The following is a 27,698-nucleotide window of genomic DNA, read 5'->3' on the forward strand; positions in this document are numbered from 1 at the left end:
TTGGAGAATTAAAAAAAAAAAAAAAATTATGTGGCCTTGACAGAATGATAAAATTAGTGTGTGTGTGTATGTGTATATATATATATATATATATATATACCAAAAATGTACTATTCATGGAACGACCCAGTTGCATTTCACCCATGGTGATGGAGCTCTATATTTAGCCTACTTAGTATTAGAGAATATGACTGTTCTCTATTTTATGACTAAATGTGAACGCCCAGGTAACGTCCAACATATCAGGAAGTAGGCAAATATTTCTTATCGTCATGGACAGGCTGGCACTTGGTGGAAGTAGGCTACGGCTAATTTAAGACGACTATGATTTTATACAGTTTGCGTTTGACTATTTAACCTTCAGGCCTAACTATCTACATGGGATTTTTGCGCTGTCATTCAAAATATGTGCTCTGAACATGACAGACCTGCCAATACAAACATTCCTACGTTTTGCGTGTGAGAACAAATATTGCATTATAAATTCAGTCATCACTACCAAACAACAGGATTGTAGGTAAGTAAAACTGTTTTATGGTTAATTGATGCTGCATTGGCTGGGTTTAGACAGGCAGCCCAATTCTGATCTTTTTTCCACTAATTAGTCTTTTGACCAATCACATCAGATCTTTTTCAGAGCTGATCTAATTGGTAAAAAGACCAATTACTGAAAAAAATATCAGAATTGGGCTGCCTGTCTAAACGCCAGAATTAGGTTACCTCTGTTGGTCATTCCTCTTTGGTCCTCTTTGGTCATTCCTAAAGGGTAAATTAATGGGGTTTCTGGAGGGTTTTTGGATAAGTAACGAGTACGAAGATCTGATACATTTTGTTCTATGAGATAATATCAATCAGTTAACCTTTATGAATTATGAAGCGTTTATGTGCTTATGAGCATTCAGATGTCAAGACAGCAGGAGAGCAAGAGAGAGAGCGAGCGAGATCACAGGGAGTTTAAACTTAGCTTGGGTGCCAGGCTGTTTCTGCTCTCTTGCCAACTCCTGGTGGAATTGTCACTCTAAGCATGACAAGGAGTGGAATGATAGCTAAACAGTCTGGTACCCAGGCTAATCGTGTTATCCTATTGCAACGCCCCACATATGCAAAACTCATATTGGACCTTGAGCCTGATAAGGGACAATACATTTTGTGGCGAGATCATCTGACATGTTGCCAAAGTTTAGCTTAGTCACTCAATCAACAATTGGAATATTGTTTTTAGATTTCCAAAGCAAAAACATTTCTGACTTTCTTTAGCAATTATGAACAAATATAGACTATACCTCACTCTCAGAAGACCTAGAGGACATGCTTAGGGTAAGATTTGTTGCATTTCTAGACTAACCTGAAAGGCCGCTCAGCAAGGAAGAAGCCACGGCTCCAAAACCGCCATAAAAACTGCACATAGGGACAAAGATCGTACTTTTTGGAGAAATTTCCTCTGGTCTGATTAAACAAAAATAGAACTGTTTGGCCATAATGACCATCGTTATGTTTGGAGGAAAAAGAGGGAGGCTTGCAAGCCGAAGAACACCATCCCAACCGTGAAGCACGGGGGTGGCAGCATCGTGTTGTGGGGGTGCTTTGCTGCAGGAGGGACTGGTGCACTTCACAAATTAGATGGCATCATGAAGAAGGAAAATTATGTGGATATATTGAAGCAATATCTCAAGACATCAGTCAGGAAGTTAAAGCTTGGTCGCAAATGGGTCTTCCAAGTGGACAATGACCCAAAGCATACTTCCAAAGTTGTGTCAAAATGGCTCAAGGACAACAAAGTCAAGGTATTGGAGTGGCCATCACAAAGCCCTGACCTTAAATCCTATAGAAAATTTGTGGGCAGAACTGAAAAAGCATGTGCGAGCAAGGAGGCCTACAAACCTGACTCAGTTACACCAGCTCTGTCAGGAGGAATAGGCCAAAATTCACCCAACTTATTGTGGGAAGCTTGTGGAAGGCTACGTGAAATGTTTGACCCAAGTTAAACAATTTAAAGGCAATGTTACCAAATACTAATTGAGTGTAAGTAAACTTCTGACCCACTGGGAATGTGACGAAAGAAATAAAAGCTTAAATAAATAATTCTCTCTACTATTATTATTCTGACATTTCACATTCTTAAAATAAAGTGGTGATCCTAACTGACCTAAGACAGGGACTTTTTACTAGGATTAAATGTCAGGAATTGTGAAAATCTGAGTTTAAATGTATTTGGCTAAGGTGAATGTAAACTTCCGACTTCAACTGTATACACTACTAATTGCTTGCAAAGTTACTTGAATTTCTTTTGAGGTTACTCACCTTCCATGAGGTTACTCTCCTTCCATGTTTTGTTGTAGTCTTTTCTGTTGTTGTTACAACTCTTTTTTTGTTGCTTTTTTATTGTGCATTCTAGAGCCTGCCAACATGTCACTGTGTGAGACTGAAGGACCCTTGCTGCCGGACCTGAGCTGCCCTATCTGCCTGCAACTCTTCTCTGACCCCATGACCCTGCCCTGCGGCCACGTCTACTGCTTGGCCTGCCTTGGGAAGTACATGGACACTGACACGGCCAGCCACTTCTGCCCTGAGTGCCAGGTCGAGTTCCAGGTCACCCAGCCCCTTGGGAATAACTTCAAGATGTGCAGCAGCATCGAGAGCTACGAAGCCACCACTGCAGGGAAGGTCAGCTCCGTCACAGATGAAGATGGTGGTGATTGCCACCAAGGGGTAGTGTCACCTGACCAGAGCAACGATGAGACGTCTGAGTGTCTATTAGACATAGAGCAACAGGAGCCACATCATACAGGAAAGGAGGCCTCAGAGACAGGCTTGGGAGATGCGTCTGCAGTGTCCCCTACTTCTCAGAAGGAAAAACTGCTGGTGGATGTAAGGACCGAGACGGAGACGGCGATGATGGACAAGTCTAAACTACTATTAGCATCTCAGGTAACGGAGCTGACGCTGAGGCTTCAGTTGGCTGAGGACCGACTGAGGGAGGAGGAGGCGAGGGAGGCCGAGGTCAGGACCACCAATGCCCTGTTGAGAAGAAGGGCTGCCAAGCTGCTGGAGCAGATGACGGAGCTGACTCTCAACTATGTTAGTGGGATGACGGAGTTGATCGAGACGGAACTGCGTCCCAGTGAGGAGAGCATGGGCGGACGTGTGCGCCAAGCCTCTGAGCTCAGGGAGAAGTTGAGGGAGGCCCAACTCCGAGCCAAATCGCTCCTGACCGAGCAAGACAGTGGGGTGTTCAGTGACGGGGTTGAGGCGGAACAACCGCACATCATGGAGCTGATGGTCCAGAAACCTCTAGAGGAGTTGGACAACAAGTCAAAAGTGAACCCGGACCGAGCTTGCGCTGAGCTGGAACGAAGGAGTGCGGAGTTAAGGGCGGGAGTCGGGGCGGCCCAGCGCTCTCTGCGCTGCGTCCTCAACCCCTCAGAGGTGACCTTTGACATAGACACGGCCCACCCCAGCCTGGTCCTGTCGGAGGACCTGAAGACGGTGACCTTCAGCACCAAAAAGCAGCCCTACCCGGCCCTGCCAACGAGGTTCAGTAGCTTCCTCCAGGTTCTGAGCACCCAGAGCTTTTGGGGAGGCGAGCATCGCTGGGAGGTGGAGCTGGACGGATCTTCTCCGTGGATAATTGGGGTGTGCTACAACGAGGCGGTAGCACGCAGCGGGCTAACAAGCGCCCTGGAGAGCAGCCAGGGCTCCTGGTGCCTGATGTGGTTCAACAACCTGCTGAGGGCCTTCGAGCAGAGCCATGACATCCCCCTGAAGAGAACCCTGGCAGTACACAGACTGGAGATCACAGTGAGCTTTAAGACTCAGAGGCTGAGCTTCTATAACATCAGCCAATGCAGTGGGAAGACTCACGTGTATACCTTCAAGGCGAAACTCACGGAGCCGGTGCATCTGGCCTATAGGATGATGTCAGGCCAACCGAAGGCACACATAACAGTATGCTCTTGAACTGTCACTGGAACAAAAGAGAACCACATACAATATTACATTGACTCTTGTTTTTATTCATCCTGTATTCATATCAAACTTTTAGTTTTTTTTACACGTAATTGTGTTTCAAGTGTTTGTGGAGACAGAGGTGTTTTGGTCTGTGAATGACAGTAAAGAGAAAGAGTTCTGGTTTACATCGAATGACACATGACCCTTTGGTAGCGTAGGCCTTATTGAAATGACAAAACTAATTGATTTCCCTACATGATTTGCAAATCTCCAACAACTATGCCCTTGTTCTTCAATGAATGTATGTTTTTGTCAATAAAGAAACAGTTTGGGACAATAAATTGATGATATGTCAAACCAATGACTGTATACAGTTGCTAGTGAAAGTCTACACAGTCTTCACATTTTGCTGCCTTAAAATTAAATCTCCAAAGAGAATACATTTGACACTTTTCCCACCGATCTACACAACCAACTCCACATTTCCAAAGTTAAATAAAAATTATAGAATATTTTCCAAATTAATATGAAAAAAAAGATGTCTTGATTGGGTTTGGACAGATTTTGGGGGGAATAAACCCTCTCACATGGTCCTCTCGCATTGCCTCTTTCTCTCTGATAACGTGCAGTTTGAGCAACTCCAGGAAGTGACTTTGCAGGCTAGATCAAGTGTTGCCCCTTCTCATTGAGTAACTCAAGTTGAAGGCTGGGGGTACCGCAGGCTGCCGTTAGCAACTAAAGTAACCTTATAACTTCTTCTGTGTGCGATTTTAAAATAATCGGTTCAAGGACATACATCTGGTGTATTAGAAGCAATTATTGGTATCATGATTGTCTTCTAAACATTTTTCCATTCACTTTAATGGGGAATCCTGTTTTCACCAAACGCCGGTCAAGTTCCCCTGCTCCCTGCTCAGATGTCGCATGCATCAACCAATGTTTGGGTGCTACATCATCTACTCAAGAACTGACAGATTGCTATAACATATGATGTGGTTATTGAAGCTGATACTTCAAATAACTATCATTGCATACCTTTCCAGGCATTGTACAATCTGGCATGCGGCAGCAACGTCTGGGCAGAGGAAAGCGTCCAATGCCTGCTGTATGTGGTCGGCCGTGAACATTCATGGCTTCAATAAGAGGGGGCAGTCATTCTCCCGTGTCAAACAGATACCGATGGGACCCCTGGCATGGAGTGCTACAATGTATTGAATGCAGTAATACTTAGGGGTTGTCTTCATATATACAAGATACATTACTGCCAACCTAAATTGTTTATCAGCATTTAGCTGTAATAAAAATGGTAAAGTATTACATATTACTGGTTACATCGATGGGACCGCAGTGGAGAAGGTGGAAAGCTTCAAGTTCCTCGGCGTACACATCACTGACAATCTGAAATGGTCCACCCACACAGACAGTGTGGTGAAGAAGGCGCAACAGCAACAGCGCCTCTTCAACCTCAGAAGGCTAAATAAATTTGTCTTAACACCTAAAACCCTCACTTTTACAGGTGCACAATTGAGAGCATCTTGTCGGGCTGTATCACCGCCTGGTAAGGCAACTACACCGCCCACAAACGCAAAGCTCTCCCGAGGGTGGTGCGGTCTGCCTACAGCATTACCGGGGGCAAACTTCCTGCCCTACTGGACACCTACAGTACCCGATGCCATAGGAAGCCTAAAAAGATCATCAAGGACATCTACCTCTCGAGCCACTGCCTGTCATCCAGAAGGCGAGGTCAGTACAGGTGCATCAAACCTGGGACAGAGAGACTGAAAAACAGCTTCTATCTCAAGGCCATCAGACTGCTAAACAGCCATCACTAGCACATCAGAGGCGGCTGCCAATAGACATAGATTATGAATCACTGGCCACTTTTAGAAATGGATCACGAGCCACTTTAATAATGTCTCTGTATCTTGCATTACTCATCTCACATGTATTAACTGTACTTTATACTATTCTACGGTATGTTAGTCACTTTAATTGTGTGTAAATATTGCATCACCCATCTCATGTATATACTGTATTCTATGCTATGCCCCTGTATTTTAGTCCAATGCCGCTCTGACATATATGTATATATTCTTAATCCATTCCTTACTTAGATTTACGTGTTTTTGTGGTATATGTTGTGGAACTGTTAGATATTGTTAGATATTACTGCACTGTCGGAGATAGAAACACAAGCATTTCGCTACGCCCGCAATAACATCTGCTACACTCGTGTATGTGACCAATACATTTGATTTGATTTTGAACATTAGTGATAACTACTATTAATTGCTATATTTATTTGCAGAGGTATTTTTTTGTAATACTAAAGCCATTTGATTTTCACGTTTCTATACCACCATCCCTAACAGGACACACTTTTTTTTAAGGCACTTCGATATAACGTATTTTTCGTAGCAGGTCAGAAGCATTTTCCTAACCTTAATCTCAGTCTCCTAACCTGCTTGGAAAAACTCACATCAGTATCTAAATGCAGTGAAATGAGTGGCCGTGTTCGAGATCATCAAAACCGTGATGTATCATGACTGACTGACCTATAAGTCATTTATGTCGTTATTTATAATGCAAGGTGATTTGTAGATCAGTCAGTCGGCAGTCTCTTTCACTGTCGGCTGCAGTGTCGAATGAGCCCAGTGTTTACCCCCATCCCAAAACTCTTGCAGACGGATGTCGTCATACCTCCCTCAGATGCGCCTGCGCAAAGATTGATATCGAAATTAAAATCCGGTTTGTCAGGTGACTAGCTAGCTTGGATAAATTATTAATTAAAACAGTAGACAACAGTATGATAGGTTAGCTAGTTATGTTGCTTGCACCAAAAGTATTGTCCGTGAAAAGTGCTGCAGAATATACAACTTGCCCTTGAATTCGAGACGACTGAAACGGTAACGTTAAGATCATTGTTAGCTAGAGCTAGCTAGCGAACCCGTAGCTATCTAACGTTAGTTGTTTGTTGTCAAACTGTCGAATCGTTGCAATGCTTGGCTTGTTAACTACATCTCCCTGCCAGCCTTGCCGTGACACGGCGATGTTTGTTTTAATATTCAACATGTGAGCCACTCAGCCATGGCACTTACATAGCATCGACTATCTATATATTCTAGAACGTTATTGCAGCTAGCTGGAAGCTAACGTTAGCTAGTTGGCCTGATTTTGTTGTACACAAGCTACGTGACACTGTCACGGTTACGTAACGTTAAACTTACCGGACGTGGAAAATGTTTGAACAGACAGATGCCGCGTTTAAAAACAACTCGAGAAAATAAAACATCACAAAAAAACAAACACATTGAAATGTCAACCATCTCGGAATTGCAAGTCGGAAACTCGGTATCTTCTAGAGTTCAAACTTTCCGACCTGAATATCACCGATGTCATCATGGTTTGATCTCGTTTGTCTTGAAAATATCAAGTGCACAGACTAGAGCTAGTACCCCTGTATTTTCTCATATGTAGCTAACGGTAGCTCATAGTTACCAATGTTAGGAAATAAGCAAACCGCTGTGTATTTGAGCTGGAATTACTATTATGTATTGTTTACTTGGTAACACCACATTACTGAAGTTATAACGTTTTCCCCTAGGCCTTGAGTGCATTATGCTTGACACCGTGACTGCAGTGGTGAGGTTTGCACAATACAATGGCAGCATATTGCCAATTTATGTGGAGAATACATCAGCAATTCCTACCTGGCAACCAGAGTTTGAGGCCAACATCACCAAGCCTCACAGATGTCTCCAGGTCCTATTCGAGGACATTGGCGAGTCAAGGTAAGCCAGATAAGACTGCGTTTGCTGTGCATCTTTTGAACGTATTGCATTATTTCAATTCTACATTTTGAAACACTTTGTCATTCACATTGCTGGTACTATTCAGTTCTGTGTTTAATGTTGTTATGAAGACTGGTGTAGTCTAAGAAGAATAACACTTACTCTTTGGAACTAATGGCCATATAGGCTATACAGCAGGTAACAGGGCTTTGGATTGGTCTAAAACGAGGGTTGAGTTTCACGTCTTCATGATCTTTTGTCAATGTCTCTCGCATACAACCGTGCAGGCCAGCAGCATACCACCCTGCATCCCACTGCTAGTGTACCTCTGATGCTAAGCAGGGATAATCCTGGTCAGTCCCAGGATGGGAGACCAGATGCTGCTGGACTTGGTGTTGGAGGGCCAGTAGGAGGCACTCTTTCCTTTGGTCTAAAACAAATATCCCAATGCCCCAGGGCAGTGATTGGGGACATTGCCCTGTGTAGGGTGCTGTCTTTCTGATGGGATGTTAAGTGGGTGTCCTGACTCTGTGGCCATTAAAGATCCCGTGGCACTTATTGTAAGAGTAGGGGTGTTAACCCCAGTGTCCTGGCTGAATTACCACTGTGGCCGTCATACCATCATCCCCAGCTTCCAATTGGCTCTTTCATCCCCCTCATTTCCCCTGTAACTATTCCCCAGGTCATTGCTGTAAATGAGAATGTGTTCTGAGTCAACTTACCTGGTAAAATAACATATTTTTTTAACTCTCCCTCCTTAGAGTTCGGTTTTGGGACCTCCTGCTCCTCATTCCCAATGTGGCTTTCTTCATGTTCCTGATGTGGAAACTTCCCTCAGCCAGGGCCAAGATCCGGCTCACCTCCAGCCCCATCTTCATCACCTTCTACATACTGGTAGGCAACCTCTTATATTCAAGCTCTGGAAATAGGACAGCGAGATGTACACGTAAAAAGTTGGCTTGTTAGAAATTGAATGCATACATTTCCATAATAACAATCCAGTGAGATCCTGCTTGGCGGCTCTTTTAATGGATGTCTGACCTATGTCCTTCCAGGTGTTTGTGGTGGCAGCGGTGGGAATCACCCGTGCCATAGTGTCCATGACCGTCAGTGCATCCAGTGCTGCCACCATCATTGACAAGGTAAGGCTACTATGGCAGGGTGAAATTGGTGACACTCTGAACCACCTATACTTGTAGCATGTTAGAGACTTGCTGTAATAATTCATAACTCAAGGCTTCTTGCCACAGCCCTTGTAGATGCATAAAGGCTTTGGTTTTGTCATGCCATACACAGATGGAAGTTAGCGTCTGTAAAAAGGGAAAATGTGTGCTCTGAGCGACTTGGGAATCCAGAAAAACATATAAACCCAGGAGACTTCACAAGTTTATTATCTCAAAAAAGAAAGCGGAGCAGTCTGATTTCTGCAGTTATCAGGACAAACATCTGAGTGCTTCTTTCTTTTCTAAGAGAGTCATCTTGTAAAACTATTTTTTTCCCTTTTGTGGTACATCATAAGACTCGTTTTTAGCATTCGTAAGAGCTCAAGACTCCTTATGGAAGCATGTAAATAAAGTAATTCATTTACATACAGGTGGTTCTCAGAAAGTGTTACCCTCAAAATGGCTGTAGTGGTGAGATGGTGTCAGTCATTGAGCTGTGCTGTATCGATTGAATTTTGAGCCACACACTGCTATAAATCACTTCTTAATACACCCTGGAAACCATCGAGATTCACTCTGGCTGCGTCCTAAACGGCACCCTATTCTCTATATGGTGCACTATTTTTGGATCCATATGGCTCTGGTCAAAAGGAGAAAACATTAACAAGACCTGCTCTTTCCATGACATATACTGACCAGGTGAAAGCTACGATCCCTTATTGATGTCACTTGTTAAAACCCGCTTCAATCAATGTAGATTAAGGGAAGGAGACAGGTTAGATAAGGATTTTTAAGACAATTGAGACATGGCTTGTGTATGTGTACCATTCAGAGGGTGAATGGGCAAGACAAAAAAATTGTAAGTACCGTTGAATGGGCTATGGTAGTAGGTGCCAGGCTCACTGGTTTGTGTCAAGAACTGTAATGCTGCTGGGTTTTTCACGCTCAGTCACAACGTGTGTCAAGAATGGTCTACCACCCAAAGGACAGACATCCAGCCGACTTGACACAACTGTGGGAAGCATTGGTGTCAACATGGGCCAGCATCCTTGTGGAATGCTTTTGACAACTTGTAGAGTCCATACCCTAATGAATTGACGCTCTTCTGAAGGCAAAAGGCGGGGGGGTGCAACTCAATATTAGGAAGGTGTTCTTAATATTTTGTACACTGTGTATAGGGCAGTGGTATTGAACGTTTTCATTGGGGACCCCATTCACCCCCCCCCCCCCCACCAGAATTTATGGGAACTCTATTTTTCACCTAAGATTTCTTATGACTCATCGCCAAATCTAATGACACAACCTTAAAATTGGTACATTTTAGATTTTTACATCCACAAATAACCTTCAATTTATTGCATTTTTATCTCTTATCAAAATTAAAAGTAACCAATGAATACATTTTACATTAAAACATTTGACATATTTGGCCACCCCACTGCCGTTCCCGTCGCGACCTCGGCGTTGAATACCATAGGTAATGGGGTGACGTTTGGGGCGATTCCGATGACTTTCCATAGGGTGATGAAATTTCACTTATGTTATAAAATACATTTGACCGAGTCAAATGTGATTTATTCATGATCTGAATTGTTCAATGGGGTATTTTTCTAACATTGAATTAATACTATGTCGGATTTCTTAACCTAATACCGAGCTCTGACAGAGCGGTGCAGCTTACTTGAAGATTTGACATGTGGTGGTCGTCTTCAAAGTAGTTTTTGCTGGTAGGGTTGCAAAAATCGAAATCAGCTTGACGATCTGAGGTAAGACTAAAAATAAATTTAAAAAGCGTATTAGTTTTGCATTAATATGAAGAAGTATACTAAGATATGAAAGTACTACATTGTCTCAATCTGTCTTATCTCTATTGTTCTATGTCTTGCGGATTCGAGGAAAGAGGACTAGTTCAACGGGAAAGTAATCCTCGGGTAGCGTTCATTCTCGCTGACACAATGCTTTGCAATTTTCCTTATTTTTGACCACTTCTTTTCTCTGGCGAAAACTCCAATAACTTTTGAACGGCTTCCGATAGGGCCGTGAGTTTTGGACCATTGGTTTTCTTAGTGGATTATCTACACAAAACAAATATTTGACCTATTGGTCATTAGCAGTAGGGAGCATGAAGTATTAAGAAATGCTGTGACTTGATTAGTGATAACATGAAGATATTTCAAGAGTGTGTCTCAACCCTCTAAATGGCCTAGTCTGTCTCTCTTCCCCTTCGTGTGCACTGATTTCAACAGACAGGATGTGATCCTCAGAATTTCTGAATTTGGCTAGAGAAAGCTGATCTGAAAGCAGTGCTCCCAGCCTATTAATTAGTTAATTTTTGTCTTTCATGTAAGTTGATTAGTTAATTGTGTATGAGATTGTTTCTGCTACAACAGACCCACAGATAAATGCAGAGATGAAGGAAAGGTGATTAGGAGAGGGAGGCTTCTTGAGACTATATTGAGGTTGACTCCTTTTTTTTTTAATGTCTCTCTCTTTAGGTGCTGTGGGAGATCACCCGCTTCTTTCTGCTGGCCATTGAGCTCAGTGTGATTATCCTGGGACTGGCTTTTGGTATGTCTTCTAATGACCGCAATACGTTTAATTCATAAAACTCTCTCTTTCAACGTTTCCTTTTTCTGTGTTATTATACTACTAATAATAAAATGTTTTTTTTACTGCTCTAGGTTTATTGTTATTTTTGCTTGGATAATCTTATCTGCGATTGTGCATTGATTTAGTTTTGAATTCTTTATGCGTTGCACAGAACATCGGAATAATTATTACTGTGAATTATCCCTGTGAATCATTGGAATGTTTGTTTGTGTCAATTAATCCAGTAAGGGATGGGTTGCCGACTGGCGATTTTAACATGAAAATAAAATGTCATACATTTCAACTCCAAGTTCTTTACACTAGCCTGGTTCCAGATCTGTGGGTACTATCATTGTTAACTCCTTGTTTGGAATCACAATGAATGACAAGGAGTTGACATGATAGCCTGGATGCCAGTATGTTTTTGCTAACTAGACACATGAAATTAAAACAAAAGCTAGAAAGTACACGCTGAATACAAAGTATAGTATGTTTATTAGGACAATATGCAGAAGTACATGACTAATGTGTGTAAGGGCAATATACTAAAAACAGAATATTAGCTAAACAAATGTGCAGCGCAATGAAAATGTAAACGATGTGTAACACTGCAAACTTAAAACTACGACATCTCCCTCTGGGCTCGTCTCACTTCTGTTGTAAGACTAACAATTGGAATGACTTGGTCACCAATGATATGACTACAGTTGCGCACACAGTCATATATAGTCATGCACTGTCTGTATACGCGGTAGTGCATATACAAGTTGTTTATAGTTATGGTATTCTTAGAGGGGGAGGAATTAGGCTAAGCTTGCTGTAGACTCAAACCGTATAAAGCTGACAGAGAGCGTCATTATTACTGTACTGCATATTCAAATGTTTTCTTCAGTTTATGGTAGTATCGTAGTCGACCTAACCTCTTGCTTACGTTTTAGAAGTTTTGGGCCACTTTTGCCCTGGGGTATTGAAGAATTCCCACTGATGTGTTTCTTCTGTTGACAGGCCACCTGGAGAGCAAGTCCAGTATAAAGCGTGTGCTGGCGATCACTGCTGTACTGGCACTGGGTTACTCCATCACGCAGGTAAGACCGGAGACAACTCGCATGGCAGCCCCACAACTCTCAAACTTACACGAGATCATAACAACTCAAAACCTCCATAATAAGAAGTGTTTACAAATGACAAATAAAAATGAATGACTGGTTAATGGAACCCCTGTGTTGACCATTTTGATGGTTCTTCCTCAGGGCACCCTGGAGATCCTGTACCCTGACAAGCACCTTTCCGCCGAGGACTTCAACATCTACGGCCACGGGGGGCGCCACTTCTGGTTGGCCAGCTCCTGTTTCTTCTTCCTGGTGAGCTGCCAATGGTTACAGAGCAAATGCAGAGCTGTCAAAGTTATTTGTAGAATAATGTAGTTGTGTATATAGTTCTACTGTCTGGAATTGTACTTATAACATGAATAGAGGGGTTTTTGATCACTTCTGTTTTGAGAATTGTTAGAATTGGATGTCTTTGCCACACCTTTGGTCCTCTAATTTTGCTGTTTTGTTATTTTGTAATGCAAGAAGGCACTAATTTCACCAATGGGTTTCTGCATGCTAGCACATACCCACAGACTTCCGGTCATTGTGCTTATGCTAGTTAGCATTGACTTGCAACCCTACCTCTAACTTCCTTCATACTGGACACAGAGACATTAAAATGGTGTCCACCAGTTCATCTGACTCTGGGGAAGTAGATGAAGGGCCTCCCGAAGTACCCCTTTTAACACTGGTCCTTGCACTTTCAGGTGTACTCTCTGATTGTCATCCTTCCCAAAACCCCGGTGAGGGAGAGGATATCCCTGCCATGTGAGTTATTGGGACATTTGTTCACCCAGAAAACTATCAACAGATGGCAGAGGGCTTTTTTTTCAGGGTCATTTACTAATATACCAAACGTTGAGTTCCACAGTGCTGTTTTTTATTTTTATTCTCCCTGATGTTTTATGATTAGCTGGAGAGTGGCCTTGTGTTAGCAGCAAAGTTGACTCACACCCCTTCTTGGGCCTCCTACCTCCACAGCTAAGAAGAGTTTCTATGTGTACGCTGCTGTCCTGTCCCTGCTCAACCTGGTCCAGGGCCTGGGCAGCGCCCTGCTGTGTGCCGGCATCATAGAGGGGCTCTGGTGAGTGTCTGTACTGTGAAAAACAAGTGATGGACATTCAAGTAACTGTTCAGAGATTCAAGTAAATCATCACACTCTGATCTATGATTTATCCTAATGAAGAAAAAGGGTCAAAAAAATATTGTCTTTTCAATCACACTTGCGCATTGATGGCAGCGCGTACTTTTCATTTGACATCTGTTTAATTGATCAACTGTGGCCTAACTGCAAAGCAATGGATTTATCTAGGTTTTATATGTATTTTCAAGGCTGACTTTTTTTTTTTATTATGACAGTGTTACATAGACCTTATAGCTGAGGGTCCAAGTCCATTTCCTAGCTGAGGGTCCAAGTAATTCCCCCCCCCCCCCCAATCTAATATATGTATTTTTTTTATTCCTTCTGACATACTGTATCTTAAACACCCAGTGCAGTCAAATGTGATTTCCTGTGTTGTGTGTGTATATATTTCCACACTGAGGTTGGAATAATACTGTAGAAATTATGATAATTCCCTTTTAGTGTAAGAGCTGTTTGAAAAACACCGCCTGACATCACCAGGCGGTAAATTGGTTAATAGACAATAAGAGTTCTAAACCTTTCTGCCAATAACAGTTTGCTTTCAGTTTCCCACACCCAGACAGTCCTAGCAAAATTCTTGCTTGAGAAATTGGTCTTTGCTAAGAAGCTATTTTTGTGTTTTCAATTAAAATGGTCAAAAAGACAATCACAGTAAGGTTTTATTTATTTATCCAGGTAAGTTGACTGAGAACACATTCTCATTTACATCAACGACATGGGAAATAGTTACAGGGGAGAGGAAGAGGGATGAATGAGCTATTGTTATGCAGAATTGATTTGATATTCAGATAAGAATGGCTGCATTGCACCATTTTAAAAATGTACTTTTCCCTCAAAGTAGAGCAGCTTGTGTTTTAGTGTCCATGTTCTGGTGTTTTCTGTGTAGCCTAATTGAAGCCTAGTGTCATTCTGTTGCTAGGCTATAGAGCTCTTTCAGTCACTGCTGATGCCTGATGATGTTTATCTGAGTCAGTAAGCTCCCTGTTAGTCTGTGGTTTATGTGTATCTGTGTGATTTGTAACAGCTGCGTGGACGTCACCACCTTCCTCTACTTCTCCGTGTTCGCCCCGCTCATCTACGTCACCTTCCTCAAAGGCTTCTTTGGGTACGTAGGTCAAAGGCTGAAAACTATGGCTGTCTGAAAATATTACTAAATGTCAAATCCTTGCTTCCTGTCCTTTTTTTCTCTCCCTTAATTCCTCTCAAGGCTCATTGGAGGAAGAGGTCCAAGAGGGACCTTGGATTCTGTCCTCCAATGCTCTTTGAGGTTAATTGAGGAAACGAGGACAGAAGACACAGGCAAGGTTCCCCAATGCATGATTCATGTTTGGGTATCATCAGGCAGAAGTAAAATGCAACATGTCTTTTCGTCCTCCTTTTCTTCCTGTCCCTCCTTTTTCTCTCCTTGTCCCTCTTTTTCCCAACTCTCTTCCTCCTCCCTCCCTCTAGCTCAGAGCCCAAGATCCTCTTCTCCTACAAGTGCCAGGTGGACGAGCCGGACGACCAGGCAGACGTCCACCTGCCCCCCACCTCGACCTCTGGTCTGGGCCGCAAGGAGCAGCTGGAGCAAGGCTCCTTCTACTCCAGCACTCAGATAGACGGCCTGACTGCCACCGGCATGGCTGCCTACCTGGACGACGTGGCCTCTGGTCCTTTCGGGGCGGGCAGCATCAACAGCATCGACAGCGACCGCTGGAGGGCCATCAACGCCTGAGGAACAGGGAGGTTAGGGGATGTATGCTAAGCTAGTAGGAGAGTGCTAGTAGGACTGGTTAAGTGGAGAGTAGTGAGGTTGGAGTTTGCTATGGCTCTCTCTCCCTCTGGAGAAACTGTGAGGAGGGCCCTCATTGAGGAAAATGCTCCCCCCATTTCAGCTCCTGTTTGTCCTCCATATCCTTCATTTTGGCTCTTGCTGCCTGCTTCATTCTGGCTCAAACATTACATTCTTCCCAATACCTGCCTGGGATTATCCCCCCCAGTAATTGAGTGCGTGGACAACAAAGCTAAGAAGCAAATGTTCTTTGTTAAGTGTAAAGGTAATGTCCGTTACATTCCCATCGAAGGGTTACAGCTCAGTGAGGTAAAGTCCACTAACTGTGGCTTTGTGTTTAGATTTGTGACTACTTGGTAACCAGGTCGTATTGAATCACCAATTCACAGTGCCTTGCTCCCTATAGACCAGACCTGTCTTTATCACGCTAGGACCCTTCTCTAAATTGCATCATTCGTAATGTTTTGTTTGAAATCAGTGCTTTTTTTTCCCCGTCTTTGATGTTTGACGTGTAATGTCATGTACCCTCATTGTATTAATTGAGGAACTCGGGCTTGAGTCTGCAGGAGCTTGGTATGCCGTGTCAAAGACCATTAGTAGTGCATCTGGTATCCATGTGATTTGCTGCTGGGGCACAAGGAGAATCAAAATGGAGGCTGTTGCACCCGTCATCTCTACCTATTTTATGTTATTATTTACTGTCTGTTTTATTTATTTTAGTGACGCTCGGTTTTATGTCGATAGGTAGTTCCATCAACGGATCAATCTTGGTATAAGAAATGTTTCTAATGACTAAAGCAACATTTACAAACCAACCGTCAAATGAGGGAGAGGGAAGGCAGGAATAGCACTTGTGGTTAGGCTATGTATTTTGCGGACCTTTTGTTTTTTTTTTATTTCAAGAAATATTCATCCCTAGATGCATTGGATTCAACTGAAAAGAAACGGAGAAAAACAAAGGTAATTTATTTTTATGACTCAAATAACTAATATTGAAATGTCATTTTCAAGATATGAAATTATTGAATTTGGCCACCTTGCGTTGCTCGTGTGCTCTTTATAATCAAGCCCTGATTTTCATCACAAAGAAAGAGCAACTTTAAACACAGTACATCTGTTTTCTCATAATGCTCAATGTGAACTGGACCAATTTGCATGAAACACTACTCCCTTGCTGTAATCCTACTTTGTCTGCTGTGAATTTAGTAGCCCACAACACATGGTTTGCTGTGAAACCAATTCCATTGTTTATGCTTCCTTTTGATTCTGTCACTTTTATTCATTCTCTCACCCTGAACCAGAATTGCCCCTTGGAATGGTGTACATTTGGCGTGGTAAGACATTGTCTTGTGAGTGGAGTTCGTCGTGTGACATATAGCATCAGTATGTCATATAAGGACACGTTTATTTTTTTCATAAATGTAACCCACCACAAAGCAAGTGTTTTATATTGCCATAGTAGTATTTTATCAGTCTTCTGCCTTGCGTGTCCCAACACTTGACCTGAATCAACAAAGGAAACCCTGTAACTTGCTCTCACACAGGCATATATTTCTAGAGAAATGTTGTAAGGTTGCATTTGAGGGTCAGCATAATTGATGAAAAATGGAGTATAATATTTATAAGGTGTTAGTGGGGTGTGGGTTTCAAATGCAAGTGTTGGCAGGCTACGTGAGATTGAATACAATATTTAATTGAAAGGACTTTGAAAAAGAGTAAGGATACTCAGTGCCAGCAAGCTGTGAATAACTTGTAATTGTATTTAATAATGTATCATTGTAGAATATTCAACCCATATGTTGTGTTGAGGATTACATGAGACGATTAAACCTGCTTCCTTTTCATTCCTATACATGCATGTCTCCTCTTGGTGGTTTCTTGTGGTACTGCAAATTGAAACGTTTCGTCTAGTCCCAATTTTCGGGGGATGCATGGCACGCAGTCCTTCATGTGATTTGTATTGACCAAGACGTGGAATGTATTGCATTACATGTTTTGCCTAACCATAATATTTATTGTACAAACATAGTCCTACACGACGTTTGGATAACTTGATTTTTGGGTTGACAGGGGATGACTACAGAACTACAGTTCCCAGCTCCCTTATGGTCGCCTATGATACAAGATAAAATGTAATTGGAGTCCGATTATGTTCTCAACCTATACGCGTTGAGATTACTGGCCATCCTGGAAAGTGACCTTTTCTTGGGAGTATTTTGACCGCGACGCGCTGTGGCGGCTACTGTTGCTTTCACATTGTCGTAGACTTGTAAAATATCCTAGTGTAGGGCAGCGTTTTTTTTTAAATACAGGTTAGTTAATACAAGCCGACCATTGACCATGGGAGGCAGTGAAAGTACGAGGAGAAAAGTGTCATTCGGCCTGGATGAAGAAGAGAAGGTCACAGTAATTCATGGAGTTAAGGTAAGTAACGTTAAGCGACTGATTAGAAAACGGCGACTGTCATTGCCAAGTTCAAATAATTTGACATGGCGACAGAGAAATGAAATGCAACATAGATCTAATAGGCTATATTTAGTGGATCCGTGACTTTTGGTTGCATTACCGTAGCTCTAGTAAATATAGCAGGCAGTATAGAACGGAAATGGTTGTGTATTTTGAAGCAAATGCAAGTAACAGACCAGCATTCTAATGTAATGTATTCCGGTGTCCTCAAATGAATTCGGTCACGGTTCCCCCCCCAGACCGCTATGCGTCGTTGTCTGAACTTGGAAGGTACACTGTAGCGGCTATATGTAGGCTACAGATAATATTTAACCGTAATGGACTCGTTCTAGGCTGCTACAATAACAATGGACCACATATTTTTGACAAACACAATTTATATTGCAAATATTTTAGGCTATGGCTTATAATAATGCAGGTGTAGCTTTGCGCAAATAGATTGTGCAGCTGGACAGTCAATGTAGGCCGATACGTTTGGATGCATTGTAACGAGAGACTGTCGCGATATGATGATGTTACAACTGTAATTTATAATTATATATTGGCAATTTTTTGGGAAGTTGCCCTACATAAAGTTATGAAAAACAAATTTGATTTGGTCTAGGGCAGCAAGTTATTGTCAACCCCACTTTGACTCTATCTTCTTACATTCTATAATACGTGTGCCCAAATCAACCTGTTTCAATGAATTGGGTCACACTTATGGTGCTCTTATTACTGAGTAATTATCTCTAATACAGTCGTATTACATAAGGTTTTGTCTACTCATTGCTATACATTAGTTAGGGTAAGGGTTAGTCGACGTGCGTGCAGTCTAACAATAGTACTGTTACAATAGTTAGTGGCCTATATACTGTTCAGGAGTATTTACAATCCAATACATACACTGGAAAGTGTAAAACTTTGAAACAATAATTTGGCTAGTAGTGTATATTATTTGACACTAAGGTCTTTCTGTAAGCACCCATTGCTTTGAATGTCCGTCTGACCGGTTTTGCACAATGTAACCTATTATTACGCAATTCACAGCTCTCAGGGGAGCTTCTCCAGCGGATGCGAGATTCGCAGGGGACAGACGGCGTCAATCCACCGCCACCCCAGCCTGGCAGCCACAAACCTGCACCAGGTATGGAAGAGCGCAACAACCTAAATGCTCAACTCAACTGGAGACTTTGGAGTTAACGTAGGCCATTTGGTCCCAGGGAAATAAATGCTTGTAACAGTTTTGGAGATTTTATCATGGACGACAGTAATAGTTAGATTGTGATGTTAGCTGACTGTCTTACGAAAGTGATTATCATGGATATGATGGACCGTTTTATAAAGACAATTATTAAATGTATTGCAGGTCCAAGACCTGGCCCCACTGCTGCTGAGGCACAGGAGGAGCTGCGGAGAAAGTGAGTTCAACTGCCACTAGTATACACTTTACACCTGAGAACCAACTCCATTCCTTGGGTGTGGAGGATTTTCTTCCAGTCTAGTAACACACCTGATTACAACAATGTATGTTACTCAAACCTTTGCATAAATCAATACGACTGTTGCATGTGTAGTCTTATCTAAAGTTAGGATTTGACACCTTAGTGCAGTGTCACTCAATCGATTCCTGGAGGACCATTCCTGTGGCACCCCGGGGGATGACTAATCGAATTTACTCTGTGATATCCTTAGGTTGATCGTACGACCTTTCAAGCGATATCGTGTATGGGACTAGACACTAGCCAGACATGTAATTCGTAGACTAAGGGAGCTATCGACACCGCATGTTGATCTTATTTACCGCCAGCAGGGGGGCAGTAGGCCATGTCAACAGCATGGCTCACTATGTGGTTGGAATGCTAACGGCTCATGTCTGTGTCATGCTATATGCTAGGCTAACTAGCGTCTCAGTATAGTTCGACTTCTCATGAGGCACCTTTGTGACGCCATGGGCCTGTTGCCAAGGCCTAGATGAAACTGCAGTCCATGTGTTTTCCTATAGCAAGGGTGGCCAACCAGGGGTGGCTGATTTAGGTATGCAGGTTTTTGCTCCAGCCATACACTATCCTGCCTGATTCAGCTAATCAAGATCCCGATGAGCCGCCGATTAGTTGCCAGGTGTATTAGAGCTGGGCTGGAGCGAAAGCCTGCATACACAGTATCTCCCCACGCAGAGGGTTGGCCACCCCTACATTACAGGTTGAGTGTGTGTCTCATGTTCATCGTATGTCCCGTGTGTAGGTTTGAGAGGGAGCAGGCCCAAGTGCAGGAGCAACTGTTTCGACTGGCCCAGAGGGAAAGAGAAGCAGCAGCAGCCACAGCAGGGAGGAAAGGAGAGGCCCACGACGGCCTGAACCCTGCCGTGCTCCGAGAGAAGGGCAAGACCCACGAGGAGCTGATGAAGGCCAAACAACTGGTGAGTCAGTGGGCTCCTCTCTGCTGCCCTCTAGGGCCCAATCCCAAATGGAAGTCAATGCACTTGTCGAGGTCTAAGAGGATTTGATTGGTATAAGCAAAATGGTAATAGCTCCACCTTGCCCTTTGATAGGCTAGGTGGACATTTCATAATATTATACAAATCCATTTCTCTTAGATCTCCACAAGTGCGTATAGTGTATGGTAGAGGTCTTCACGGATCCACCTGTACCCGAATACCCGAGACTCGATCCGGGACCCGAGCGAGTCCGGATACACAATTCCAAATAATGTCACGGGTCTCGTGTATGTGTAATTTTAACTGATTTGTCCGGAAGGGCCTGTATGCGACTGCTGAGCGAGAGATAGAAAGTTTATAATTTATGCTGCTGCTCTTGCTTTTTACAAGAGTGACGCGTGTATCTTGTTGTTGGCCAATCATGACTCATCAAAGCGGCAAGTTGAGAACAAGTTCTCATTTACAATTGCGACCTGGCCAAGATAAAGCAAAGCAGTTCGACAACATACAAAAACACAGAGTTACACATGGAGTAAAACAACATACAATCAATGATGCAGTAGGAAAAAAAAGACTATATACAATGTGAGCAAATGATGTGAGATAAGGGAGGTAAAGGCAAAAAAATGCCATGGTGGCAAAGTAAATAAAGTATAGCAAGAAAAACACTGGAATGGTAGATTTGTAGTTTGAAGAAAGTTCAAAGATAAAATATAAATAATATGGTGCAAAGGAGCAAAATAAATAAATACAGTAGGGGAAGAGGTAGTAGTTTGGGCTAAATTATAGATGGGCTATGTACAGGTGCAGTGATCTGGGAGCTGCTCTGATAGCTGGTGCTTAAAGCTAGTGAGGGAGATAAGTGTTTCCAGTTTCAGAGATTTTTGTAGTTCGTTCCAGTCATTGGCAGCAGAGAACTGGAAGGAGAGACGACTATCTGATCAATGGATGATGGAATTAAAATGACGGAATTAAAAGTTAAAGGAGAGGGATAGGCTACAACGACCAAGAGCCAACAAGTAGCCAGGCTGCTACTTAATATTCTGAGTGGAGTTGTTATTTGTAACTAGCTTAAGAAAGCACTGCAGCCTCAGTTAGCTTAGCTAGCTAATGTTAGCTAACTTATCTAGCTTCTCCTGGTTTGATGCATTCAAGACAGGTCATACGTAATCATATTTGATGATAAATAGCCTAGCTATGGCAGCTATTAGTCTACGGGAGCGGGCGCTCGGTTGGTTGCTGTCTCTCGTTCCCTCCAGCCCGCTAGAGCGGCATCTCTCTCCCTCTTGTGCTTTATCAGCTCCTGTTAATAAAGTAGCTTATAAAATGACTTTTCTGCTGCTTCCCTCAATCGTATCGAATCAGACCGGGTCTATATGGAACGGGTCTAGTTGTCCTCGGGTCCGTTGAGAATGGGTCTCTATATTTAGAAAAAGTATTTATGTATATCGGGTCTGGGTGGGAAAGCCCCAGGTCCATTTCGGAACAGGTCCAACTTTTTGAACCCGTGAAGACCTCTACAGTAGAGCACGTGTCAAACACATTCCATGGAGTGCCGAGTTTCTGCGGGTTTTCGCTCCTCCCTTGTACTTGATTGATGAAGTAAGTTCACAAATTAGTCAGGAACTCCCCTCACCTGGTTGTCTAGGTCTTAATTGAAAGAAAATGAAAAAAAAAACCTGCTGTCACTTGGCCCTCCATGAAATGAGTTTGACACCCCTGGTGTAGGACTTCGGGGTCTATTTGGTATTGAACTAAAGCTCTTCCCTAACTCAGTTCCACATAGTTAGCACTCAGTTATCATAGAAATGTCATCAGTATGTCCTAATAATAATAATAATATGTGTGAGGACCATAGTAATATCGGAGTTATTGCCCTTTGCTGTACTAGAAATGCTATAATGGTGTCTAATACCTGAGTATGTCACCTTTCATATCAAGGGAAATGGCACAAATACATCATGAGTATTGAGTATTAGCAAAGCGAGGTCAAAAAGAGCCAGTTTTAGGCTGGTATTTGATGAGCAATAGCCCTCTTTGAGATAAACATTTTCTGTTAGTGTACAGTGCCCTCTGCTGGTTAGAAAATGAAACGGCGTGGCCTTTGTGAGCTACTGTACCTTGACCACAATAGACTCCAATTAAATGTTATTCTTCAAATGCTTTGTAAACAACAGGTCTAGACTTACAGTGAAGTGCTTACTTACGGCCCTTCCAAACAATGTAGAGAGAAAGAAAATTGAGAAATAATAAAATTAATTACATGTAATAATAAATACACAAGGAGTAACGATAACTTTGCTATATACACAGAGTTCCAGTACCGAGTCGATGTGCCGGGGGTACGAGGTAATTGAGGTAGATGGGTACATATCACTAGGAATAAAGTGACTAGGCAACAGGATAGATAATAAACAGTAGCAAAAAAGTTTGAACAAAATAGCTACCCATACTTTTTGCAAACTAACTATTTAGAAGTCTTATGGGTTGGGGGTAGAAGCTGTCCTGTTGGTTCCAGACTTCGTTACCATTTTCTGGTGGTAGCAGAAAGAACAGTCTATGGGCGGGTGGCTGGAGTCTTTTGACAATTTTTAGGACCTTCCTCTGGTCTTCTATAGCAGGGAGCTCAGCCCTAGTGATGTACTGGGCCATACGCACTAACCTCTGTAGCGCCTTGTGGTCGGATGCCAAGCAGTTGCCATACCAAGCGGTGATGCAGCCAGTCAAGATGCTGTCAGTGGTGCAACTGTAACTTTTTGAGTATCTGATGGCCCGTGCCAAATCCTTTCAGCCTCCTGAGGGAAAAGGGGCATTGTCGTGCACTCTTCACGTTGGTGTGTGTGGACAATGATAGATCGTTAGTGATGTGGAAACCGAGGAACTTGAACATAGTAGGTTTTACAGACTGGTTCAGGGAGAGGTTGAAAAGACACTGCCAGCTGGTCCGTCTGGCCCTGCGGCCTTGTGAATGTTAACCTGTTTAAAGGTCTTACTCACATCGGCTATGGAGAGCATGATCCTACAGTTGTCTGGAACAGCTGGTGCTCTCATGCATGGTTCAGTGTTGCTTGTCTCAAAGTGAGCGTTGAAGGCATTTAGCTCATCTGGTAGGCTCGCATTTAGCTCATCTGGTAAACTAGTCCTACTTAGTTGACATTCATTTTCCACCCCAACTAAGCACATTACTGATAAAACACTATTGTATGAAGGTGAAGGAAATTGATATTTGTGCGTGCCTTCATGCAAGCACGTGCACAAACGCACGCGGGTTTGATTGCTCAGTGAAGTCTTAAGAAGCAGCTAATTGCAGCGTACACTACAGTTCGAGTGCACTGACTCACTCTGGTCGTCTGTTTTACTCCCCACTCTCCCAGTTGCTTTTTTTTTAAACAGAGTTGGCTTTAATGAATATTGAAATGCATTTATCTGGTTGGGTTTTCATTGCTTTGGCCACCAAGCTTAATGATGTTCTATTATAATGAGTCACCTGAGTCTCCGTGATTGCCTTGTTTTTGAAATGTTGTTGTTTTAATGACAAATTGGTACCGTTTGTCCATGTGCGTTTGGAGAGGATAAACACCAACCATTGCATTGTTTTCAACCACTGACGTGATAGAATAGAAAATCACTTTTAGCAAGTTTCTTTTGACCATTGGGCTCTTTTGACAGGTGTGAACCCACTGTCAGACAGATCACAACTGCGGTATTTCGGTGTGTGTGTGTGTGTGTGTGAGTCTGTATGTGCATGCTTAGTTTGACACGCCAGGTGTTGTTTTAGCCACTGCTGTGTTCAGAGTTTGATCAGTGGTGAGAGAGATCATGCCCTGGAGATAGTAGTGTTGACATAACTGCTGTTCCTCCTCCTGTTTTGCTGTCCCTCTCTCCTCTCTCGTTGTCTCTCTGTATTCTCACATGCCTGCTTCCTCTCACACACACACACACACACACACACACACACACACACACCACACACACACACACACACACACAGGACTAAATTGGGAGTGATTTTGACAGTGTGCCTCTTGCTCCGTGGAGTATTTCGGAACAGTGTTACATCCGATCCTTCTCTGACCTTTACCTCACCTATCGCAACTGCGCTGTGTTTACAAGTTGTTGGTTTGGATTGTGTGTGGAGTGTGTGTGTGTGTGTGTGTGAGGTTGAGAGAGCGAGAGAGAGGGTGGGTGAGAGGGAGTGTGTTTGTGTGTGTGAGGGCGAGAGTGTGTGAGAAAGAGAGGGAGAGATCTATATTCCATATCCGTTTTTACTGTATGCCTCTGCTCATTGCTCTCTTGCCACAAGTTGCTCTCCATCCAGGGGCACAGTTTGACCCTGTGCCCACCTCCAACTGTATGTTGGATTTGATCTTTCTGGGGAGGTTGAGAACCGAGCAGAGGACATATTTCCATTGTCCGTTCGAACATATGGACAATAAAGTTGTATTCCGTGTTTTGTATCTCAAAGTTTCAGTCTCATCTGATCGCCTTAGTGTATGATTCTACACTAGCAACATCCTCCTATATTCGAATGCAGGTCTCCTTTCGTTGTAACTAGACTAACTTCTGGAGTGCACTTCTGAGAGGGAGAGAAAGGAAGAGACTGAGGGGAAGAGGAGGCATAGCAGGTCTCCCGTCATTTTAACTATACTAACCTCAGGAGTGCACTTTTAGAATAGACGACAAAGCACATTAGCATAAAACTTTGTTTCCTCCACCGCTCTTTTCTTTCATTAGCACCTGCTTTCATTCCCATCACCCCTCTCTGCAAATATACTCTTCTTCTTTAGCAGGCACTACACACACACCCCCAGAATGGGGGAATACATTCCGAGCTCACACATACAGGAATAACCATCTGCTTCAAAGACATGTTGATTGAGTTTGGAGTCATGAAGTGTTTGAAAAGCTAGTTGGTGCTGACAGGTTTTCTATAACTGTGTTATAGGTGTCTGTATGTTTGTCTCTGTCTGTTTATCTCTCTCTCTCTCTCTCTCTCTCTCTCTCTCTCTGTGTGTGTGTGTGTTTGGAGGTGCAAGTCACATCATTCCTGTACACAACCATCCAGAATCCATATGAAAGTATTCACTACCGTTCAAAGGTTTTGGGTCACTTAGAAATGTCCTTGTTTTTGAAAGAAAAGCAACTTTTTTGCCCATTAAAATAACATAAAATGTATCAGAAATACAGTGTAGACTTTGTTAATGTTGTAAATGATTATTGTAGCTTGAAACGGCAGATTTAAATAAAAAAAAAATATATATATATATATCTACATAGGCGAACAGAGACCCATTATCAGCAACTGTCACTCCTGTGTTCCAATGGCATGTTGTGTTAGCTAATCCAAGTTAATAATTTTAAAAGGCTAATTGATCATTAGAAAACCCTTTTGCAATTATGTTAGCACAGCTGAAAACTGTTGTTCTGATTAAAGAAGCAATAAAACTGGCCTTTAGACTAGTTAAGTATCTGGAGCATCAGCATTTGTGGGTTCGATTACAGGCTCAAAATGACTAGAAGCAAATAACTTTCTTCTGAAACTCGTCAGTCTATTCTTGTTCTGAGAAACGAAGGCTATTCCATGGGAGAAATTGCCAAGAAACTGAAGATCTCGTGCAACGCTGTGTACTACTCCCTTCACAGAACAGCGCAAACTGGCTCTAACCAGAAGAGAAAGAGGAGTCGGAGGCCCCGGTGCACAACTGAGCAAGAGGACAAGTACGATTGAGTGTCTAGTTTGAGAAACAGACGCCTCACAAGTCCTTAATTGGCAGCTTCATTAAATAGTACCCGCAAAACTCCAGTCTCAACGTCAACAGTGAAGAGGCGACTCCGGGATGCTGGCCTTCTAGGCAGAGTTGCAATGACAAAGCCATATCTCAGACTGGCCAATAAAAAATAAAATATTAAAATGGTCAAAAGAACACAGACACTGGACAGAGATATGGCTTTTTCTTTGCAACTCTGCCTAGAAGGCCAGCATCTGTGTGAGAGCGAAGTCTTGCATCTCGCTAATCTCAATATCTGCGGTGCTGCTCGTGGCAACGTCTACCTTTTTTAAGCAAGTCTTCCGATGTTCAGACTCATAAAAAGCAGAAACGTTCCTATCTTCACCACTAGATGGCAGTAGTAGAGCTTATTTCCCATATCTAGGATATGAACCAGAATTGATCCGTGCCCAGCACAGCAACATGTGCTGTACTCTAACCAGACTTAATTTTTTATTCCCCCCACCTCTCTCCTGTGTGTGTGTGTGTGTGTGTGTGTGTGTGTGTGTGTGTGTGTGTGTGTGTGTGTGTGTGTGTGTGTGTGTGTGTGTGTGTGTGTGTGTGTGTGTGTGTGTGTGTGTGTGTGTGTGTGTGTGTGTGTGCGCGCGCGCGCGAAAAGGACTGGGAAAGATGAGCCACTGCAGTGCTTCTGACACTGTCCAAAAGAACGATGATGAAAGGCCCAACATTCATTAAAGTCAAGGCTGGGAAAAACACACACGGACACACATCCTAGCTGGCATCTATCAGCAGCTCACGCTCTGCATGTTAACACAGACACCCTGCTGCTGCAGGCTGGGGAACGGACCGGTTATGACTACGTCCTCACTCCAGTCTACATCTTTCCATCCCCATTACAGCCACTATTTTCTACATTGTACAATAATAGTGAAACATAAAAACTATGAAATAACACATATGGAATCATGTAGTAACCAAAAAAGTGTTAAACAAATCAAAATGTATTTTATATTTGAGATTCTTCAAAGTAGCCACCCTTTGCCTTGATGACAGCTTTGCAAACTCGTGGCATTCTCTCAACCAGCTTCACCTGGAATGCTTTTCCAACAGTCTTGAAGGAGTTCCCACACGGTGGTTGAAACCAAAAATCTCAAATTTGGCCTCATCAGACCAGATTTCCACCGGTCTAATGTCCATTCCTTGTGTTTCTTGGCCCAAGCAAATCTCTTATTATTATTATTATTATTGTTATTATTATTATTAGTGTCCTTTAGTAGTAGTAGTGCAGCAATTCGACCATGAAAGCCTGATTCACGCAGTCTCCTCTGAACAGTTGATGTAGAGATGTGTCTGTTATATGAACTCTGAGGCATTTATTTGGGCAGCAATTTCTGAGGCTGTTAACTCTAATGAACTTATCCCAGTAATTCTGGGTCTTCCTTTCCTGTGGAGGTCCTCATGAGAGCCAGTTTCATCATAGCGCTTGATGGTTTTTGCAACTGCACTTGAAGAAACTTTCAAAGTTCTTGACATTTTCTGGATTGACTGACCTTGTCGTTTCTTGTCACAACACAACTGATTGGCTCACAC

The 27,698-nt window shown here is 42.8% G+C and overlaps 3 protein-coding genes across 6 annotated transcripts in view; all 3 read left to right on the forward strand.

Annotated features, from left to right (window-relative positions):
* The first annotated feature begins 227 nt into the window (after positions 1–227).
* LOC106565216 (zinc finger protein RFP) lies at positions 228–4,305 on the forward strand. Of its 3 annotated transcripts, none has more exons than XM_014132089.3 (2): positions 228–517; positions 2,396–4,305. In XM_014132089.3, the coding sequence occupies exon 2, from the start codon at positions 2,407–2,409 to the stop codon at positions 3,955–3,957; it is 1,551 nt and encodes a 516-aa protein (XP_013987564.3). In that variant the 5' UTR covers positions 228–517; positions 2,396–2,406; the 3' UTR covers positions 3,958–4,305. The 3 variants fall into 3 exon arrangements, with proteins under 3 accessions (XP_013987564.3, XP_013987562.3, XP_013987563.3); XM_014132087.3 differs by lacking the exon at positions 228–517 and adding an exon at positions 688–1,317; XM_014132088.3 differs by lacking the exon at positions 228–517 and adding an exon at positions 1,324–2,022.
* A 2,427-nt stretch (positions 4,306–6,732) lies between these two features.
* On the forward strand, positions 6,733–17,349 carry tpra1 (transmembrane protein, adipocyte asscociated 1). 2 transcript variants are annotated; one of them, NM_001140163.1, is given in 11 exon segments: positions 6,733–6,854; positions 7,553–7,739; positions 8,501–8,633; positions 8,795–8,881; positions 11,398–11,470; positions 12,497–12,576; positions 12,742–12,852; positions 13,290–13,350; positions 13,564–13,666; positions 14,751–14,831; positions 15,176–17,349. In NM_001140163.1, coding segments are annotated over 10 exon segments (1,167 nt in total). In that variant the 5' UTR covers positions 6,733–6,854; positions 7,553–7,566; the 3' UTR covers positions 15,441–17,349.
* A 302-nt stretch (positions 17,350–17,651) lies between these two features.
* chchd6b (coiled-coil-helix-coiled-coil-helix domain containing 6b) overlaps positions 17,652–27,698 on the forward strand; it is a 53,985-nt gene continuing 43,938 nt past the window's right edge. The window contains exons 1-4 of the mRNA XM_014132082.3: positions 17,652–17,921; positions 18,993–19,089; positions 19,312–19,363; positions 20,187–20,361. Of these exons, the coding sequence (XP_013987557.1) occupies positions 17,838–17,921; positions 18,993–19,089; positions 19,312–19,363; positions 20,187–20,361 (408 nt within the window). The 5' untranslated portion in view covers positions 17,652–17,837. The remainder of the gene's footprint in view (positions 17,922–18,992; positions 19,090–19,311; positions 19,364–20,186; positions 20,362–27,698) is intronic.

This window comes from Salmo salar, chromosome 12 (assembly GCF_965601325.2).
Source record: "Salmo salar chromosome 12, fSalSal1, whole genome shotgun sequence".
Classification (NCBI taxonomy): domain Eukaryota; kingdom Metazoa; phylum Chordata; class Actinopteri; order Salmoniformes; family Salmonidae; genus Salmo; species Salmo salar.